The sequence below is a fragment of the Calliphora vicina genome, chromosome 2, assembly GCF_958450345.1.
Source record: "Calliphora vicina chromosome 2, idCalVici1.1, whole genome shotgun sequence".
Lineage (NCBI taxonomy): Eukaryota > Metazoa > Arthropoda > Insecta > Diptera > Calliphoridae > Calliphora > Calliphora vicina.
Window position 1 is genome coordinate 40,731,922 of NC_088781.1, and position 19,656 is coordinate 40,751,577.

The 19,656-nt window shown below is 30.6% G+C and overlaps 1 protein-coding gene across 1 annotated transcript in view; it reads left to right on the forward strand.

The window, feature by feature from the left end:
- Positions 1-752: 752 nt before the first annotated feature.
- LOC135950403 (protein eyes shut-like) overlaps positions 753-19,656 on the forward strand; it is a 63,742-nt gene continuing 44,838 nt past the window's right edge. The window contains exons 1-2 of the mRNA XM_065499949.1: positions 753-906; positions 4,557-6,679. Of these exons, the coding sequence (XP_065356021.1) occupies positions 786-906; positions 4,557-6,679 (2,244 nt within the window). The 5' untranslated portion in view covers positions 753-785. The remainder of the gene's footprint in view (positions 907-4,556; positions 6,680-19,656) is intronic.

Genomic DNA, 19,656 nt, shown 5'->3' on the forward strand with positions numbered 1-19,656 from the left:
CCCACTGTAAAACAAATTAAATTGTAGAAAATGCCACAAACAAGAACAAAAACTACAACAAATTAATATGACCACTCTGCACACACCTAAATAAAGGAAAAACTTTTAAGTTGAGCAAAAAAAAACCCTGTGCAATAAAAACTATTTCACGATATTGCACAGTAGAAAAGTCCAACAAACAAGCGCACGCAACAAAAAAAAATCAAGCAACAGCTAAGAACAACATATGGTGGCAGCAGTAACTAAGTAGTAAGGGTGGATACATGATATTGTAGTTTAAAACTTCATCATTCAAACGTTCACTCACACACAGTGATTGACGAAAAAGTATAAGGCAGCAAAACCAATGTAACCAAAAACCATTAACAAGGTTTTATCACACAGCTCAAATAAAGATAAAAATGTATGAGAGATAATTAAATATTTTGTTGCTTTTAACCGCCAACTAAAAAAAAAAATTGTTTGTGTGATTTTTATACGAAATAAATTAACACATTTCTCATGCTAGGACAAGATTTAAAAATAATTAACTAAATTGTTTAAGAACATAATAATGTTCTTTTTCAATAATTGTGACAATTGTTAATGTTATTTGGGTTTCATAAATATTTAATTTGAACACTTTTTCCATAATTTGTTCATGCCAATAGCAATTTCCATTAAGTATAAATTTAATTGAAAATCCCCAATAAAAATGTCTTAAACCAGTATTTACTTTTCATTTATAATGTGTTTTTCTATTTTTATTTATAGGAACGAACTGCGAAGAGAATGTGGATGAGTGCATGTCAAATCCATGTCAAAATGGTGGACATTGTCGCGACCGTAATAACGGTTATACGTGTACTTGTCAACCCGGCTATTTGGGAGAACATTGTGAAGTCGATGTCGCTGTATGTGAAACGGGTAAGTGGAATATGCTTTGTCACTTTTGAAAATATTACACACTAATAAAAAATTAGTAAATGAACAAATAAATCGATTAATGGTCATAAACACTAGATTTTTAATTTTTCATCAGTCAACATGTTTACGAAAAGGCTCCTCTAACCCAGAAGAATTTTTCATTAAAATCTATTCCCTCAATATAGCTTTTAAAATAACTGTTTAATAGAATAAGCTTTTTTCAACAATACTTACATTTTTTTTCCAAAAAAAAACAACTTTTTCATTCAAAAAAATTATAAAAGAAACATGTTGACCCAGTAATAAAAGAGTTTTTTTGAAACAAAACATTAAAAAAGTTTTCAATGAGCCTTTTGAAACTACTTTTAAAAAACATTAATTTTCATCGAACCTGCTTAACCGGAAAATCTTCTTTTAAACAAAACTCATAAAGACCTTAAAAATCAAAAAACCTTTTCCAAAAAAAAGCGAAAAATTTTCATCGAAAAACCTTTTTTCAAACAAAACAGCAAAGAAGCTTTTTTCAAAAAATAACTTTTTTAACGAAAAAAATTATTACATACTTAAATGATTGCTTATTGTATTTGAAAAAGTATTTTAAATATGGGGCATTTTCATTTTCAAAGGACCCATTTTTCATGTCTTGAGTTACAAAATATTTATTTTGAAAGATATTCCAATCACATTCCATATTTTTCTTAAGTTTCATCAAAATCGTTCCAAAAATATATAACATTTCGCTATCTTTCCATTAGAAATTCCAAAAATTGACCTTTGACCTTCACGATTTAAGGGTTAACGTTTTGCGATTTTAGTAAAACTTTCAGACTATATTTAAAATTACCTGGACTATAATATTCTGAATAGCCTTTACTTAAAGTTTATAATAGTAAGGAAATTCGGAACATTCGCCAACATATGGTCAACAAATTAGTTTTTCTCGAAAATCGCAAAATTTAAATCTAAGGTACGGAAAAACTACAGGAAATATTGTCATACTCTTTTCATATTTTTATTCCCTATTATGTTGTAAATAAATCCCCATGTGATGATCAAAAAATTCTGAAATTTGTTTAACAAAATTTTTAAACATTTGAAAATGGATTTTTGAAACTGCTGTTAAAAAAAAATATTTTTTTTGGCCATACCTGCGAATAGGTTAACGGTATCCTACGAAGACAAAAACTCATATACAAGTAAATATGGATACATTTTAAGTAAAAAAAAGCTTTTATTTTAATATTTCTCAAAATATGTTAATTTTGTTCGTACATTTCTTGTTCTAGTGGCCTGAGACAAGTTAATGGCCTGGCGATTTTTTAATAACTTTAACATTTTTTAACCAATTTTTGTGTTTTATATCTTATTAGAACGACAATTACGTACACATTTCGATTCTTTTAAATTAAATTGCAAAAGTAATTATTTAATGGCAAAATTTTTACAAAAACTAAAAAAAATGCATTTTTTCCCCTTGTAAATGCACCACAAAACTAAATCGCAAGTCGGCACGGGTTGCAATCATGATCAAAAGAGAAAATTTCATATTTAACTATAGTTTTATATATATAAAAAAAATAGAGGGTATACGTTCCAAAATTCCAAAAAAAAAAAAAAAATTTTGGACACTCTATTGGAAATATTGGAAAAAATATCGATTTTGCAAAAAAATTTCAAAAATTGTATTTCTTGAGTTACAAAATATTTATTTTGATAGATATCCCAGTCGTATCACTCTAAGGAACCAAAAATATGTTAAAGGAAAGGAAAAAAATTTAAAAAAAATTAGATTTTGCAAAAAAAAAGTCAAAAGTATGTTTTGAGTTACAAAATATTTATTTTGATAGATATCCCACTCGCATCCCACTAAGCGACCAAATAGGTCTTCAAGGAAAATATCTCAGCTTTTGTTTTAGCTAAAAAAAATAAAAAGGGTCCATTTTGAAGAAAAAAGTGAACAAATTTTTGGATTTCGGAAAAAAAATATGAACATTTTTTTTTCGAAATATTGAGGAGAGAGCTATCTAAACTATTTGGGACAGATATTGTTAAGAACAATAGTTAATAAGTTACATGGATAAGAAAATACACCTACTTGACCAAAATGTAAAATTTTGACCCCTCCAACTCAGAGAGTTCTTGACCGATCTTGTTGAAAAATTGTGTCTGAATTACTATCCAACTACCCTTGGTGCAAATTTCATCTCGATCGGAAGACATCGATTTCAAAAGTTAGTGCACGTGCCATGAAATGCCCCATATATAAAAAATACAGAGTATTACCTGAGAGCCATGGATATTTGGCTTTGGTGTCGATTCGGCTGGTTGGCCGATCTTCACGTACGATCTCTTACGCTTCGGGTTATTGTAATGGATTCATTTCAAAATGATTTTCATTTATAGCGTTCAGACAGCATTTCAGACATACAAAACGTATTTCAAGGTATCTCAGCTTCAATTCGTATGGTACCCAATTTCTCTGCTTTTGAATGAATACTGTAGCTTGGAATTGCTGTTTGTGTAGCACCCAATGATTTTGCAAGCTCTTGTTGAGTTTGAGAACAATCATGGTCCTGAAACTTTTTTGGCTGGCCTGTGCGATCTTTCTCTTCAGTCTCAAAATTACAGCACGCTGAAACCGATGGAATACATTCACCTTAAGTTATGGTGAGCAATTGGTGTGTTTCAGCGGCACTTCTTTTAAAATTAAAGCAAAACTTCCTGATCATAGAATAATATATCCATAGAAGCGTTACTGAGAGGGAGAAAACCTAAGTCTGTTGTCAAAATCCTAAGTCGTGAGAATGTATTAGTACATAGTTTTGATATTGTATTGGTGCCTTTTTAATTTTCACCAGACACACAGAGTTGTATAAAAATGTTTAAATTTTAATTTATTTAAATTTTCTTCTATTTTCAATGCCAAAAATTGAAACTCTGTTCTATAAATTAAATTCCACCACAAATAAAATTAAGTGTCAAAAATTTATAAAAAATATTTTTTTTCGTTTGAGCAAAATTAACGTGTTCGGCAAAAAAGTGTCCTGAAAAGTCTTAAAAAAAATGCCAAATATTGTGTAGAAGTGTAATAAAGTGGTTCGGTCTCTATTTAATCGAAATATCGAAGTTAAAATTTCAAGTATTTTTATGTGTTTAATTCTCTCACAAGTATGTTGAATTCACATATCACAAGTACGTGTGAAGAGAGTAATTATTTTACTCTCAGCTTACTCTCAGTTGCGCCTCTAGTTGTACCCTATGTTCCTGATTATGTCGCTTTGTTGGTACAAAATTTGACAATTTCGAAGCAAAAAAAACTTATTCAATAACTAAGTGAGCATAAATGTCAGATGTGTACCCTTCCAAATGACATATAAGTTATTAAAAACAAAAACCGCGTTCAAAAGTCATACACCCAATAAAATTGCATTAGAAAGGCTTATTTTTTCATTAAAAATCTACACTTTTTTCATCAAAAAATTAATTTTCATTAAAGAGCCAAAAACTATGTTCATTAAAATTTTGGTTAATTTGACAAGAACTCAATAATTTAAGAGAGGCAAACATAAAAGTACCTTGGAACAGTTTGAGCTCCCTTAAAATCTCTAACTTCTTTTTAATAAATTTTTCCCTTTTCCTTTATCTTACAGGCACCGGAGCTAGATGTCAAAATGGTGGCGAATGCATTGAAGGACCTGGACTTGAATTCTCCTGTGAATGTGTTCCCGGTTGGCATGGACGCATCTGTCAGCAAGAAATCAATGAATGTGACTCATCGCCATGTCAAAACGGTGGTGTTTGTGTCGACAAATTGGCCAGTTATGTGTGTGCCTGTCCCATGGGCTATACGGGGACGAATTGTGAAGAGGAAATCCTAATATGTGCCGACAATCCATGTCAAAACAATGCTCTGTGTCTGATGGAGGAGGGAGTGCCCACGTGTTACTGTGTACCCGATTATCATGGCGAGAAGTGTGAGTACCAGTACGATGAATGTCAGCTGGGACCGAGATGTATGAATGGTGGTGTCTGTATAGATGGTGTAGATACGTTTTCCTGTTCCTGCCCGCCTCTGCTGACGGGTATGTTGTGTGAGTGCTTGATGATAGGAGAAGATTCCCTGGACTGTAACTATACGGCACCAGCTACATCGGCTACACCCACACATAAGCCCAGACCAACACCCGAATTAACCACGCCTAAGGGTGTGGATGGTGTGAGATTATCCACCACGGATACTTCTGAATCGGAAACTAAATCTCAAGAGGATATAGATGATGGCGCAACAAAAGAAGTAACAATGGAGGAAGAAGAATCGATAGAAAAACCGGGAACAGTAACAATATCTGGAACATCAACCACAGCCATTACACCACTACATCCTACATCAGCGTCAGAAGAAGATGAGGATGACAGACATTTTACCAGCTACACCACAGAAGCTCCCACTTCTTATGACATTTACTCTAAAGGTAGTTCAGAGACACCCTACACTTCGCAAGCTAGTGGTTCGGAGGATGTAGACGAATCAGAAGAATCCACCACAATTAGTCGATTTGATATAAGTACCAGTAGTGAATTCACTACTGCCAGGCCATTTATTACCAGTCATGGCGTGGACGACTATAGGCCAGTAACTCATTCAGAAGAGTCTACTGCCGGCAGTGGTGAATCTGAGGGTGAAGGAGATCATTCAGGCGTTTATATACACCCCACGAGACCCATTTATACACACACCGTTACCACTTTGGAAACTACATACACCATAGAGTACACTACACCCAGACCTACTTATGGCAAACCCACCTATTACCCCACATTTGAAATACCACCCATCACAGTGAGACCCGAAACAGATAGTCATATTTCACCCTCAACCGAGGCCGTCTCTCCGGAAGATCGTGTTGAGGAGGCTGATATCTCTGGACCACATTTCACCAGACCGCATATAACTACCACAGCAGCACCATTCTTTACCGAATATCCTGAAGTAGTGGTAACAACGAAATATGTGGATATTATTGCTGGTGGCGGCAGCATTACGACCACAGCACAACCGCCCAGCTACGGCCCCAGTTATACAATGACAACAATTAGCTCATCTGCTTATGATTATGATGCCGTTGAGGTATCAACATCAGCACCAGGCATTTCAGTAACTCTTCACATACCCGAAAATCGCACCTTCAGCCAGTATACACCAACTACAATGCCCACAACATTGTACTATCCCGCAACGACTTATGTCACAAAATCAATAGATTATGACACAACACCCTATCAAACCGACATAGGCGGTGCATCAACACTGCATCCAATTTACACCGATGATTTGTCAGGTCATCATGTACCCACCACGGGCGGACCAGTGTACACACCTCCCGACTTGCCAACCCCTACAATGCCCGCGCAACCTTCAGTTTCGGTTATACCTACTGAATTTAAGCCGATTATTACCTATGTGCCACCCACGTATATACAACCCACCTCAAGACCTACACTACCACCACCCACCTTGTATACAATACAACCAACAGATGTGCCACAAACTCCAGCCACGCCCAGCTATAGTACTCAGACTCCTATAGTCTCGAAAGCACCAACTACTGAGGCCAGCAGTGAAGAAGAGGAAAGCTCTAATACGGTGGGTACGGGAGTGGGTCCAGCTGCAGGTGGTGCAGGCGCTGGTGTGGACAGCGAAGCTCATGCTGACTGCATTAAATATGGATGTTATAATGGGGGAACTTGTGTTACAACCTCAGAGGGATCACGGGTAAGTGAGATTTATATGATTGTTATTATTGATAGAAGATTTTTTAAGAAGTTTTCTTTAAAGAAAAACAATTGTTTAATAGAAATTTATAGATAACGAAAGGAAACAAAAACGTTCGAGAAGATATCGGACCTTACCAGTTCCAAATTTATTAAAACTTGGTACACGGATTCTTTATGGCCATACAAATTTAAAATTGTTTATCGAGGTTCAAAGTTTAAAATGTATACAAGAATGGTGTTGCCCAATTTCAATTGTATATAACTATTTAACCGCTTGTCCAATTTCTATATTCTCGTAATTTTTATGCACCCTAGTTTCAATATATTTTACTAGTTTCAATATATTTTACTAAATTTTAGTTTTTGAAAAAAAGCTTGAGAGGATTTTTGACTATTTTATATAGAAGTGTTGGACAAAGGGGTACTTGTTTTAACTGTAATAGTGGGACATCTGAAATAATCTTGGGAGCCGAGAAATTCAGATTTGAAAAATGTAATTTTTTTTGAAAAATGTTCTGAAGAATATTTGGGAATTGCGTGAATGGTTCGCATACTACTCTATATAGAAGTTTTGGTCCAAGGGGTACTTGTTGGAACTGTAATAGTGGGATATCTGAAATAATCTTGGAATTTGAGAAATCTTGATTTCAAAAATGTAATATTTGCCTCCCCACTATGGTGTTGTAGGTTATAAAAAACAAAAGCGAATTTTGAAATTTAGGACAACTTAAAATTTGGTATGGCCATGGAAAACATGACATAACAAATTATTCGTTTCGATCGTAACGCTAATTTTATAAACTAAATTCATACATAACTGCAAAAAATTGTTTAATACTCTCAAAACAAAATTGAACCATTGCTTTAACTTTCCATGTATAATCGATAACTTTGATTTTCTATAGAAAAGTAATCGATAACATTGACTTTCAATAAATTAGTTAACGATAACTTTTATTTTTTATAGAAAAGTTTTATCGATAACTTTGATTTCCTATAGAATAGTTATCGTTAACTTTGATTTTCTATAGAATAGTTATCGTTATCATTGATTTTCCATAGAAAAGTTACCGATTGCTTTGATTTTCTATAGAAAAGTTATCGATAACATGGATTTTTTATTAAAAAGGTATTAATAACTTTGGTTTTCTATAGAAAAGTAATGGATAACTTTGATTTCCTATATAATAGTTATCGATTACTTTGATTTTTTTTATAGACAATTTATCGATAACTATGATTTTATATAGACAAGTTATCGATAACTTTCATTCTCTATAGAAAGTTATCGATAAGTTTGATTTTCTAAGGAAAGTTATCGATATCTTTGATTTTCTTTAGAATAGTTTCCATAACTTTCTATAAAAAAACCGATAACTTTGATTTTTTATAGAAAGTTACCGATTGCATTGATTTTCTATAGAAAAGTTATCGATAACTTTGATTTTCTATAGAAAAGTTATCGATAACTTTGATTTTCTATAGAAAAGTTATCGATAACTTTGATTTTCTATAGAAAAGTTATCGATAACTTTGATTTTCTATAGAAAAGTTATCGATAACTTTGATTTTCTATAGAAAAGTTATCGATAACTTTGATTTTCTATAGAAAAGTTATCGATAACATTGATTTTCTATAGAAAAGTTATCGATAACTTTGATTTTCTATAGAAAAGTTATAGATAACTTTGATTTTCTATAGAAAAGTTATCGATAACTTTGATTTTCTATAGAAAAGTTATTGATAACATTGATTTTCTGTCGATAACTTTGATTTTCTACAGAAAAGTTATCGATAAAAAAAAACTTTTCTATACAAATTTGAATTCCTGTAAAAAATGTATCTAAGTATATGGGGCATTTCATGTCAAGTGAACCAACTTTTGAAATCGATGTCTTCCTTTAAGATATTTTTAGTCCCTTAGTGGGATGCGAGTGGGATATCTATCAAAATAAATATTTTGTAACGCAAGACATACAATTTTTTAATTTTTTTTTGCAAAATCAAAATTTTTTTCCAATATGGGCCCTTTTTTAATTTTTTTTTTTGCTCAAAAGAAAGCCTAGGTCCATTCCTTTAAGATATTTTTAGTCCCTTAGTGGGATGCGAGTGGGATATCTATCAAAATAAATGTTTTAACACAAAAATTGTATGTCTTGAGTTACAAAATATTTATTTTGATAGATATCCCACTCGCATCCCACTAAGGGACTAAAAATATCTTAAAGGAATGGACCTAAGCTTTCTTTTGACTACAAAAAAATTTTTAAAAAAAGGGCCCATTTGGAAAAAAAAATCGTATTTGCAAAAAAAAAGTCAAAAATTGTAAGTCTTGAGTTAAAAAATATTTATTTTGATAGATATTCCACTCGCATCCCACTAAGCGACCAAAAGGGTCTTCAAGGATAATATCTAAGCTTTTGTTTGACCTAAAAAAAAAGATTAAAAAAGGGTCCATTTTGAAAAAAAAAGTCAACAAAGTTTTTGATTTTGCAAAAAAAGTCAAAAATTTTATGTTTTGAGTTACAAAATATTTATTTTGATAGATATCCCACTCGCATCCCACTAAGCGACCAAGTAGGTGTTCAAGGAAAATATCTAAACTTTATTTTAAGAAAAAAAAAAAAAAAAAAAAGGACGCATTTTAAATTTTGATTTCGGAAAAAAAATATTAAAAATTTTTTATTTTTTTTTAAATATTTTTTTTCGAAAGATCGAAGAAATAGCTATCTATACTATTTGGGACACATTTTGCTAAGAACAATAGGTAATAAGTTACATGGATAAGAAAAAACCCCTGTTTGACCAAATTGTCAAAATTTTACCCCCTATAACTCAGAGAGTTCTCGACCGATGTTGTTGAAAAATTGTGTCTGAGTTACTATCCAATAGAGCTAACCTTGGTGCAAATTTCATCCCGATCGGAAGACATCGATTTCAAAAGTTGGTTCACTTGACATGAAATGCCCCATATACATATATAGACATTTTATAAATATCCTTAATTTTTCTATAAAAAATATATCGATTTCTTTAAAGGATCGAAACATTTGTAATGTAGCAATTACATTAATTTTCATAGATAAATCATCGATAACATTAATTATACCCTTCACCATGAGCGGCAAGGGTATATATAAGTTTGTAATTTCTACATTTCGACATTTCGACCCCACAAAGTATATACATTCTGGATCGTTATAGATAGCGGAGTCGATATAGCCATGTAAGTCTGTCCGTCTGTGTGTTGAAATCAACTTTCCGAAGCCCCCAAATAACTTACCAACACGATTCATACATCAATATCTCAGAAATTGTTCCGGCTCGGTTGCTATTTAAAATCGAAAAAATCGGTACACAAATGGCTGATATATATGGAAAAAACCAGGACAACCTCGATTTTTGAACTATTTTTGACCCATATTATATTACTAATCCATATTGGATTACTAAATCAGTAATATAGACAATATGGACATCTAATGATAGATATTTGAAAGACCTGTGCAACAACGTATATAAGACCATAGTAAGTTGGACCTACAATGGGTCAAAATCGGAAAAAATATTTTTTAACCCGAATTTATTTTTTTTAAAAAAGTAAAAAAAAAATAAAAAAAGAATTAAAAAAATACTGGAAAAAAAATTAAATTTTGTTTACCTAAAAATTTTTAAAATTTTTATTTTAAAGTATAATTTGGTGAAGGGTATATAAGATTCGGCACAGCCGAATATAGCTCTCTTACTTGATTCTTCATAGAAAAATTATCAATAACTTAAAATTTTTTTAGAAAATTAAATTTTCTAAATTAAACTTAGCGATAGCTTTGTTGTTGGCGATACATTTTTATTAATTGTGTTTATAAGTTTAGTAAAATTATAAATTTATTAAATTATTCAGTATTTTTGTAATATCTTAATTTACTATAGCAGTCTAAACATTTATTTAATGTCACATCAGTTTATAAATCATCATTTGGTTTAGCCTTCTATAATTATTTCCCTGAATTGAATGGTTTTACTTATACACCAATTTTCTTCTTTAATTAACACGTCATATAATCAATGTTTGCATTGCCAACCATTAAATTAAATCATAAAATCGATAATGAATTCCACCTGCCAACTTAAATTAACCCCAAAGTTAGAGAATATTTATCCAAATTTAAATACAAAAATACACAAAACAAATGTCAAAAAATGAGTGAACATTTAAATGTAACACAAACAAAAAAATTAAACTTAACTTAACTAGAGTAACCCCCAGTGTCAATATAATTTCATTTGAATCGTTTTTATACTATATGTATACAATTAAATGTAGAATGTATAAAAGATATTCCATATATATGTATGTATGTACCTATATTTTCAGCTATATAAGTCTTATTGAGCCATAATAAATTAAATTTAATTTGACTGGTCGAAACCTGGCAGTCCAAATGCCAGAAGCAGCAGTAATAAAAGTGGCAGTAGAAGTTGGGCTACCTCTCATGTGTTACAACAGTAGCCTGCAGTAGTTGTAGTAGAAGAAGTGTCAGAAATAACCACAACACAAATGAAACGTTTCGTTTTAACGTTTTCACAAAAAAAAAATAAAAGTATCCCTTTATGCAGAGAATCGTAGAAAATACATTTAAAACGCTGGCTGGTGATGATGATGACGAAAAACACAGAAATTAAATTCAAATACAAACTGTGTCAACGCCAAAGTCAATGTTTGTTAAATACACAAGATGGGGTCATTTAAAGTTCTGGTGTTTGTTTAGTTTAGTTTGGTTCGTTCATTCGTCGTTTCAAAGTTGAATGTACCCTCTCCACAGTCACATTCAAATCTACATTGGCTCATTCATACAACATGGTCAGTTGATTTCGGTTTGTTGGCCTAAAAATAAAATACAAGAGAGCGGTTAAGAGAGGAAAGTTAAAAATAACATCATAAAAATAAATTAGATATAATAATTAAAAGATACAAGTATGTGGGCAAAGTAGGCAGTAGAGGATTTCAGTTGCCTTATTTAGTTTTGATTTTAAATTAATTATGAAGGTTTAATTCACTACATTCAAAAGTTAAAGCCACAAAGTAAATCGGTTTCAGAATGTAGCTGCATGATTTGTTTTGAAACACTTGGTCCATTTGTATAATAAAAAACAGCCAGAAAGGGAATTCAGTTTTCCCCATTTATTAAAATGAGAGATAAACTTGAGGTCTTGTTTTTAAACATTTTGAATAATTTAAAGAACTATTACAAACATAATAACAAACCTAAACTATTCTTGACCACTAGTAGTTCTCCTAGAGTTTATTGCAATACATATGACTGAATGTGAAATTAATATAATTATACACTGGGGTTTGCAGAGGATTTCCGCACAAAAAATAAAAAACTATAAAAATATAATCTCATATAACCAGTACACAACAACAAAAAAACACTAAAAATAAATTATTGTTTAACAATTTATAGATGCGAGTGTATGGAAATGTTATCTAAACAAATCTAGGATTTAGGAAACAAACATAATAACGACAATAACAAAATAGTAGAAAATATTTAAATATTGAAATTATGGTAATTAAATTACATTCAAGGGTCATTTGGTAGGAGAAAAAAAATAAGGAAATTAAAGTCCACAGAGGCTAAGAGTCATAAAGGGTGGGGCAACAGTAGGACAAATTATCGATTTCAAGGGGTATTTGTGATATAAAGAGATATTTGTGGGTTAGATGGTCACATAAAATAAAAAAAAAACTTTAGATTTGATTTTCTATAAAAAAATTTATCGATAATTTTAATTTTCAATAATAATTTAATATCGAAAATTTTGATTTTCACTAGAAAATTTATCGATAATTTTAAGAATTCTGTAGTAAATTTTCGATAAATTAAATATTCAATAGAAAATTTATCGACAACTTAAAATTTCTATAGAAAATTTATCAATAAGTTTAATTTTCTCTAGAAAATTTATCGATAACTTTTATTTTGTAGAGCAAATTTAACAATCACCCTGATTATACCCTGCACTACTATAGTGGGTAGGGTATAATGCGTTTGTGCAGATGTTTGTAACACCCAAAAATATTAGTCTAACACCCACCTCAAAGTATACCGTTCGACTTAGAATCACTTTCTCAGTCGATTAAACGATGTCCTTCCGTCCGTCCGTCTGGCTAGTCGGCTGGCTTGTGTGCAGAGTACAGGTCGCAATTTTGAAGATATTTCGATCAAATTTGGTACATATTATTTTTTCGGCCCAAGGACCAAGCCTATTAAAACTGGCTGAAATCGGTCCATTACTTCACCTAGCCCCCATACAAATGTCCTTCCGAAATTGGAATTTATCGGTCATAAATGTTTAATTTATATATGTATCTCCACAAATTTCGCTCCAAATAAGTTTTAATATTTACAAAATTCATGTCACCATATTTTGTTACGATCGTTCCATAGTTAGTCATAGCTCCCATATAGACCCGCTTTCGAAAATCACTTTAACGTGCATAAATCTCTTAAAAATGTTGGTATACTCACAAAATTCAACATAGTTAACTTTAATATAGACATTAATCACACGACCTAATTACATGGTGATTGGTCCATAATTGATCATAGCTCCCATATAAGGTCCATTTCCGAAAATCACTTAAAAGTATAAACTATTGAAATTTTAAAAGAAACATTTTTTTGCTCTTTTACTTAGTGTAGGGTATTATATGGTCGAGCTTGACCGACCATATTTTCTTACTTGTTTTTTTATATTACTAAAATTTATAAATAAATTTTCTAGATAAAATAAAAGTTATCGATAACTCTTCTGTAGGAAATTAAAGTTATCGATAAATATTCAATTAAAACTTTGATTTTCTATAAAATATTTTTCAATTACATACATAGAAAGAATTATTGCTAAAAATTTTTCAAACAATCGCCTGTCTACTTTAATTTTTTAGAAAATATTTATCGATAACTAAAATTTCCTAAAAAAAAAGTCATCAATAATTTAAAAATTCAAAGGAAAAGTTATCGGTAACTTTAATTTTCTATAGAAAATCTATTAGGTGCATGACTTAAAAATGCTGAATTTCCCAAAAAAAGCGTATCTATTGAACGCGGCTTTTGTTTTTAATAACTTATATGTCCTTTTGAAGGGTCTATATCTGTCATTTATTGCCACTTATTTAGTTATTGAACATTATAATGTAAACAACAAAGTTTTTTTTTGCTTATTGTGAATGCGTTCCATCGGTTTCAACATGCAAGAAATGAGTTGTGTGGTTCAGGTGTGGTGATTTTTACTCGGAAGCAGAACGCTCTCTATTGGATACGCTTCACTTCGGAACAGAGTATCCGATATTGACTTGGCCTCAAAATATAAGCAGTTATTTTGGCTGGGAATTCATATTGTTACGAAATTGTACTTGAATTCAAATATAACGATTTTAAGGGCTGATTTAAAAGTAGCATAATGCTTTCAAATAACAGTGCTGTAATAGCAAGCTGTAACATATCTGTGGACATTATTAAATAAAAGCTTTCAGTTGACCATTGAGCGTAAGTTGGCATCGCTGTATTCGAATACGAATATTCAGTTAAAGAACATTGTAGAAATAGAGCTTTCTAGAGTGCAGATGGCAGTGTTATAAATAGTGGCAGAGGTTGCAGTCGTGAGTCACTTTATCAGAGACGCTTTTCGCATAAATATCAACTGAGTGCCTTAAAGTGTGTTGTGTTTTTCAAGTAAATTCATGTACATTATAAAATTGTGTCTGTATTTCTGAGAATTTATAAACGTGTATAAAAATATATACACCAGCGTTTTAAAAAGGTTAAAACGTAACAATATATTGTCAGAAAGATGGCAAAAGGTTATCGCTAACAATGGCCAATACTTTGAATAAATTTATATTGTATAAATGTACAAATTCTAACGCAATTTATCTCGAAAACCAATTGGAATTTTGTATTCCTTTGTATTCACAGTGGCGACCGTAGAACAAGTGAGGTTGCAAAAATCAAAAATTGCATGTTCCCCAGAAAAATATTGAATAAAGCTGTTTTACAGTAAATTGTCCAATGATTTCAAATATGCTACTCTTATTATAATCAGATTTTTGGTTCAGAAGATATAGACCTATAAATCATAAGCCTTTAAAAAGAAACATAAAAAATTTTAAAAAAATATTTTATTTTACTTCCCATAAAATTGATTTTTCCACAAATTTCAACTTTGTTAACCCATAAGTAGGCGTAAAACCATTTTCAAACAGTCATTTCATAGGATGATAATTTTTGGATTATCTCATTTGGTTCAAAAGTTATGATTTTTTCAACGAAAAAAACTCAAATGGCGCCACTGTGAGTCGGAAGAATTGTAGTTATAGACTCGGAGAAAAAAGTGCCTCAAAACTGCTAAAATATTTTTTATATTTGTTTTCCATTTTTGGCCGAAAGCTGCCAAGCTGTGGGAAATTCAGTAAATTCATAAACAAAAATTTTAAAGAAAAATTAAGCGAATTCACTTAATTGTGAATAAATTCGAAAATAATCCATAGGTTTTTATGATCGATATCTCATTTTGTTCTTATTACATGTGGCTTTGCGATAAAGCAATAAATCTGAACAATTTCTTCCGCTTTCGATTTTTCATGATTTTTTTAAAACAAAAAAATTGGATATTTTTACATAAAAATATATTTTTTGCTTCAATTTGCTATTATAACTCTGAAACTACTGAGCCGATTAAAACGCAATGTATACGTAAAAATTTGTACATAACATGGGGAAGATTTTTTCAACATTCAATCAATCGAAAGAAGAACATTAACTACTCAATTTTATGTATATCAAACAAAAAACTTAAATTATGTGAAAATGAGCGAATTCACTTAATTGTAAATAAATTCGAAAAGAATCAATCGATTTTTATCTTCGATATCTCATTTTGTTCCTATTGTATACGGATTTGCGACAAAATAATAAACCTGAACAAGTTCTGCCGTTTTCGATTTTTTATGAGTTTTTTAAAATACAAAAAATTGATATGTTCACGTTAAAAATATATTTTTTTGCTTCTACTTGTTATTATAACTCCGAAACTACTGAGCCGATTAAAACGCAAAACTTTCCTAAGTTTACTTCAATAATATCGGACTAACCCTTTTGGAGTTATAATAAATTATGTGGAGAAACATTTAAAAAAATTCAAAATTTTAGAAAAAAAAAATTTTAAAAAATCTATATAGAATAGAAAAATATATCATCACGAGTATCTTTAATTTCCTATGAAATTTCCCAACATATATTTATTTATATCAACTTTGACCACCCTGGTAATTTTGCTTATGCAGGTGTACCCACATCTGCACAAGTAATAAACTGGACCTTCATAATTGTTATTTAATGTCCCTCTCATTTAAATATATATTTGCATGTGTGTATGTTTTGACCAAAACAATATTTAATTTCTAAGCATCACAATTTTGCAAAAGTCCTTGTGTGTTGGCAGAGAAAACTTAATTTTCAATCAATTTCAGTTTTAATAAAATTTGTTTTACTACAAATAGTTACTATGTAGAATTTTCTAAACAAAAGTTTGCTGTTTCAAACTAAAATCACTGCAATACGTGTAATGAATTTAAATAAATAAATAAATTTAGAAAATCTAATTTTATAACAATTATGTTGAAAATTTATAACAGCAAAACTAACTGAGTGTATTTATAGAAGTAGCAAAAGTATAGTTTTTCCAATACAAACTGAAACTAAAAATCAAATGAAAATAGATAATACCCAGCTGTGCTGGATAGAATGTGCTAAACTAGTAATCATTAAGCAATCATTCATGACAACTAATGGTTACAGATATAGCTATGGTCTAACAAATTACAGTAAATTGATAATATACCCAGAAATATATACTTTTTAGTGAGTAAAATGGCTTATCCATTAAGTGAAATGAAAATAAAACAAGAAAACTGTTTTCAACCTGATATCGATATTTGTAAGGTATTTATGTGCATTAAAGTGACTTAAAAATGCGGGATTTTTTCAAATTTTTAGCTTTTATTTTAAAATATTTGTACAATATAAATTTATTCAAAGTATTGGCCATTGTTAGCTATGACCTTTCACATCTTTCTGACAACATATGGATTCCGAGCCATAGGAACTGCTCATCTTTTGAGGCCAAGAATGAATCAAACAAATATCGGATAGTCTATTCCAAAGTGAAGCGTAACCTAGTTTTTAAATTTTTTTTTTTTTGGAAAAAAAATGTATGACAAAAATAATTTTTTGATGAAAAAAAAATTCGGGTTAAAAAATATTTTTCCCGATTTTGACCCATTGTAGGTCCAACTTACTATAGCCTTATCTACATCGTTGCAATGGACTTTGAAATATCTATCATTAGATATCCATATTGTCTATATTAATGACTTAGTAATCCAGATATAGATAAAAAAATAGGTCAAAAATCGAGGTTGTCCCGGTTTTTTGCTCATATCTCCGTTATTTATGGACCGATTTTGCTGATTTTAAATAGCAAACTTCTCGAAAGCATGTCTGACAGAATTATTGAAGATTTGGATCCCGAAGATATCTGGGGTCTTCAGAAAATTTATTTCAACAGACAGAAAGACGGACATGGCTTAATCGACTCCGCTATCTATAAGGATCCAGAATATATATACTTTATAGGGTCGGAAATGAAAAATGTAGAAATTACAAACAGAATGACAAACTTATATATACCCTTCTCACGAAGGTGAAGGGTATAAAAATGTACCCTTCAAAATTAAATATAAGTTATTAAAAACAAAAACCGTATTCAAAAGTTACACCATCTATTGTAAATCCCCAATATTTAAGTCATGAACGGAAAAATATCAATTATATTTGAATTTGTCTTACAATTTCTGAAGGGCCTTCCGGCGAGCACCTATTGTGCTTTCAACAGACGGATGGGACTTAGATAGATCGTCTTCGAATTTTACCAGGATCCAGAATATATATGTATTACAAACACAATGACAACATCAATATACCCGCCATCTTTTTGGTTTTGAGTATATAAATTCATCGGAATACAAAGGGACATTAAGCGACAATTGACTCTACTATAGATTACTTCTGTGGAGTAAAATAACTACTTTCTAAATTACAGTACAGAAACAAATTAAAAGTGACTACACTCTACATTACATAGAGACTCTAAGCTGATAATTGACTTCTCGCTAGATTACCAGGAATGCATAAAGTAACCAAATGACCCAAAATTACTCAAGGATATATTAATAACACTCTGCTACAAAATTACACTCTTTGTCAGAACTTGAAAAGTGACCTAATGGGGGTTATAGGCCTAGCTAGGCCTCACAATTGTGAGTTATTTTGAAAAAACTGTTTTAACCTTCGCTTTACCAATACCCACCACATCGATTTTATTGGTTTAATATTTTTTTTAATTTTGTTTCGATTTAAATGAAATTTGTACTCACTGAACAAATTCTAGAGTTCTATAGAATTTAATACACATTTTAAACTTTTTATAAGGTTTTTTCAATTTTTTAAAATTTCGTTCGTCGCATATATTTATAGAAGCGTAGTGTCACCCGGGTATTGGTAAGCCATGTTCATAAAAAACCTTTGGTAAAGCGAAGGTTAAGGTAGGTCGTAGTACTTTAGTACCACTACCTCACACATTTTTAGACCGATTTCAAAATTTTAAACAACTATGGATAGACAAAGATTTAAGCAGATAATTTACCTAGCACTGTTATTTACATTCATAAAAATGTCATGTAGGCAACATGCTTTTTTATGAATTTCTATGTTAGGTATATTCTCAGCGAGTTGTTAAGTTTTCCCTTATTAATTTTCCACGTAAAAAAACATAAAGTAGGCATGTTATATATCAATGGATAGGGGATTTTGTATATTTTTCAAAAATATATATAACTTTTGACAATTAAAAAATTCATGGAATACTTTTTTGAAAAATATGACAAAAAATGAGTTTTATAATGAGTTTTTGCGAAGATACAAATATTTCAAATTGAAATAAAATTTTTATTTATGAATATTTTTTAATGAAATTTTGCGTTTTTATAGATTTTTTTATTGAAAATGGAAATATAAAAACAAATTTTAAAATTTCTAATCACGCAATTCCCAAAAAAGTATTGAAAAATCCCAAAAATGGTATTTTTTTCGTTTTTTGGCTATAATATACATACCAGGCGCGAGATTATCGGAACCCTTCACATTTTGATATCGACTATGCGATTTGAGAATTTTTGCCCTAAATTAGAATTTTACATAAAAAATAGACTTTTTTTGAATGGTCCCTGGTGCCCTCGGTATCAATTTTTTTCTTTCAAAATATTTGATGTAAAGTTAGTTTTTCCAAAAGTATAAATTTATTATACATCCTCTTAGAATTTTTTAGATAACTGAAAAAGAATAAAAGTACTTTTTTCCCAAAAAAGTAGCGAAAAATCACCTTTTTTAATTTTTTTAAATTCAAATGCATGTAACTTTGGACCCAGTCATGATTTTTAAACAATTCTTTATTTATTTGATATATATATTTATTGCTAGTTCTATAAAAGAAAAATGGAGAAAATCGGGAAATATTTGAAACCGCGGTCATCCAAAAAATGGAATAGGGTGGGAAAAAATGTTGAAAATTTAATTTTCAAATACAGGTAGGCCTCCATTTACGCGGTTTGTTGGGCCCAAAAAAATAGCGTGGAGGCTTACCTGCATACCTATATAAAAAATATCTCCTAAGCGATAAGAGATAATTGATAGCTACAAGGAGTTTTATGTAGTGCTCGACGAGAATATTCTATATATGTAATTCTTTTGAAATCGGAACACAAACGAAGAAATAGGATAATTTTTAAAATGTAACATACCCGAGGTGTCCTACTTTGGGGACCCCTGGCCCCGCTCCTGGTGAGCCCA